The sequence below is a fragment of the Mandrillus leucophaeus genome, unplaced genomic scaffold, assembly GCF_000951045.1.
Source record: "Mandrillus leucophaeus isolate KB7577 unplaced genomic scaffold, Mleu.le_1.0 Scaffold274, whole genome shotgun sequence".
In the NCBI taxonomy this organism is placed as follows: Eukaryota; Metazoa; Chordata; class Mammalia; order Primates; family Cercopithecidae; genus Mandrillus; species Mandrillus leucophaeus.
Window position 1 is genome coordinate 906,467 of NW_012102854.1, and position 2,545 is coordinate 909,011.

Genomic DNA, 2,545 nt, shown 5'->3' on the forward strand with positions numbered 1-2,545 from the left:
TACAAAATTAGCCAGATGTGGTGGTGCATGCCTGTAATCCCAGCTACTTGGGAGGCTGAGGCAGGAGAATCTCTTGAACCCAAGACGCAGAGGTTGTGGTGAGCTGAGATCGCACCATTGCACTCTAGCCTGGGCAACAAGAGTGAAACTCTGTCTCAAAAAAAAAAAAATTGAGACCATTGGGGCAATTAGAACTTAATCTGTTGATTGGGAAATTATTGATACATTAATTAAGTATGATAATGATATTCTGAGTATTATGTGTTTTTCTTTTTTTTTTTTTTGAGATGGAGTCTTGCTCTGTTGCCCAGGCTGGAGTGCAGTGGCACCATCTCGGCTCATTGCAAACTCCACCTCCCGAGTTCATGCCATTCTCCTGCCTCAGCCTCCCGAGTAGCTGGGACTACAGGTGCCCGCCACCATGCCTGGCTAATTTTTTGTATTTTTCGTAGAGATGAGGTCTCACCGTGTTAGCCAGGATGGTCTCGATCTCCTGACCTTGTGATCCGCCCGCCTCAGCTTCCCAAAGTGCTGGGATTACAGGCGTGAGCCACCGCGCCCGGCTATTACATGTTTTTCTAAGAGAAGTCAATAATCTGTTGGATACTAAAGTATCTGTGGGTGAAGTATTATGATGTGTGGCATGTGAGATTTGCCTCACAGTACATGGGGAGTAAAAGATAGAAGGGAAGAGATGAAACAGGTTGCACCTTGTTAGCTGTTGAAGCAGACTGATGCATATAGGGGGTCATTACTGTATATTGTTGTACTTTTGTGCATTCTGAAAATTTTCATAATAAAAAGTGGAAAAACGTTTCTTAATATACTCAAATGTGTGGGTTTATTGTTTCAGGGACTGGTGACATTCAGGGACGTGGCCATAGAGTTCTCTCTGGAAGAATGGAAGTGCCTGGAACCTGCTCAGAGGGACTTGTACAGGGAGGTGACTCTGGAGAACTTTGGTCACTTGGCCTCACTAGGTAAGGAGATTGTATCGCACAGGCCAGACGGAAAGCAAGGCACTGGGGACTACAACCATGGGGTGCTGTTTCCATCTCTGCCTAAATGGGTGAGGAGAGGAAACTGTCACGGGAGATGCTACAAACCACAGCCATGGAGAGGGGACCAGCCAGCAATTGCTGTAGCTACTTCCAGAGCTCCTGGGTTAAAGGAGGGAGAGAGAGGGGTAAGAAATGCCCAGTGCTCGCTCTCCTCCTGTCTGCTGATCTCCAGCTGCTGCTTTTTGTCTGCCAAAGCCAATGAGAACCCAGAGGGCATGGGTAATGCAGTTCTTACAGTGAGCTGTTGGGATCCCAGAGCCGGGCACAGAACAAGGCCAGGAGCATCAAGGAATAGATTGGAGGGGAAGGAGGAGTTCATGGAGAGTGATCACCACACATCTACTCCACATAATTCAGGACTACCCTTCTGGAATTTCTGGTTTCTTCATTGTGAATTTCTAGGGTAACTTACAAGTTTCTGACTGAATTTCTGGTGACTGAAAAATTGTTTTGTCCTTTGTGGAACTGGAAACAAGTCATTCCACTGGGCACCTAGGTCTTCCCATCCTTCAGACAACCTTCCGCCTGCCTTGTGATTGCGTCTTTTCCATGGTGACCAGGGAACTGGGTTTGGATTTTGGAGCAGTCTCATCACACCCCGTTTCTTTTCCTGTAAACAGGACTCTCCATTTCTAAGCCTGATGTCGTCTCCTTATTGGAGCAAGGGAAAGAGCCCTGGATGATTGCAAATGATGTGACAGGACCATGGTGCCCAGGTGAGCGAGGGCTGGTTTCGACAGGGGGAGGTCCCTGGGTGTGTTGACTGACAGGAGCAACTTGAGTTACTGTGGGAAGTTGCCTCAAAGCCCTACTGTGGAAGAAAGGCCTGAAACGTGAAGATGTGGCGAGTAAAGACCTTATTAGCGTCAGCTCCCAAGAGAACCTTGGCCTCCTCCCATTAATTCATCTCTCTTCTCTGTTCTCTCACATTTTCCTTCCTTTTTAAAAAGAGATGTACCTATTTCTTCCCCAGTGGCCACCTTTTTACCTGTACTTTGTATCCTTTTTTTTAGAGGCAGAATCTCACTCTGTCATCCATGCTGGAGTGCAGTGGCATGATCACAGCTCACTGCAGCCTCCATCTCCTGGGCTTAAGCAATCATCCCACTTTGGGAGGCCAAAGTGAGATTACAGGTGTGAGCCACAGTACCCAGCCAGATCCTTTTTTCTACAAGTATCTTCATCCCTTAGAAAACTTATTTTCTTGACCAGGCATGGTGGCTCATGCGTGTAATCCCAGCACTTTGGGAGGCTGAGGTGGGTGTATCACCTGAGGTCAGGAGTTCAAGACCACCCTGGCCAACATGGTAAAATCCCGTCTCTACTAAAAGTACAGAAATTAGCTGGGCATGGTGGCGGGTGCCTGTAATTCCAGCTACTTGGGAGGCTGAGGCAGGAGAATCTCTTGAACCCGGGAGGCAGAGGTTGCAGTGAGCTGAGATTACGCCATTGCATTCCAGCCTGAGTGACAAAAGTGAAACTCT

The 2,545-nt window shown here is 47.7% G+C and overlaps 1 protein-coding gene across 4 annotated transcripts in view; it reads left to right on the plus strand.

The window, feature by feature from the left end:
• ZNF565 (zinc finger protein 565) overlaps positions 1–2,545 on the plus strand; it is a 52,433-nt gene that overhangs the window by 38,625 nt on the left and 11,263 nt on the right. For all 4 annotated transcript variants that reach the window (XM_011984799.1, XM_011984801.1, XM_011984798.1 and 1 more), the window contains 2 exons: positions 854–980; positions 1,682–1,777. In XM_011984799.1, the coding sequence (XP_011840189.1) occupies positions 854–980; positions 1,682–1,777 (223 nt within the window). The remainder of the gene's footprint in view (positions 1–853; positions 981–1,681; positions 1,778–2,545) is intronic.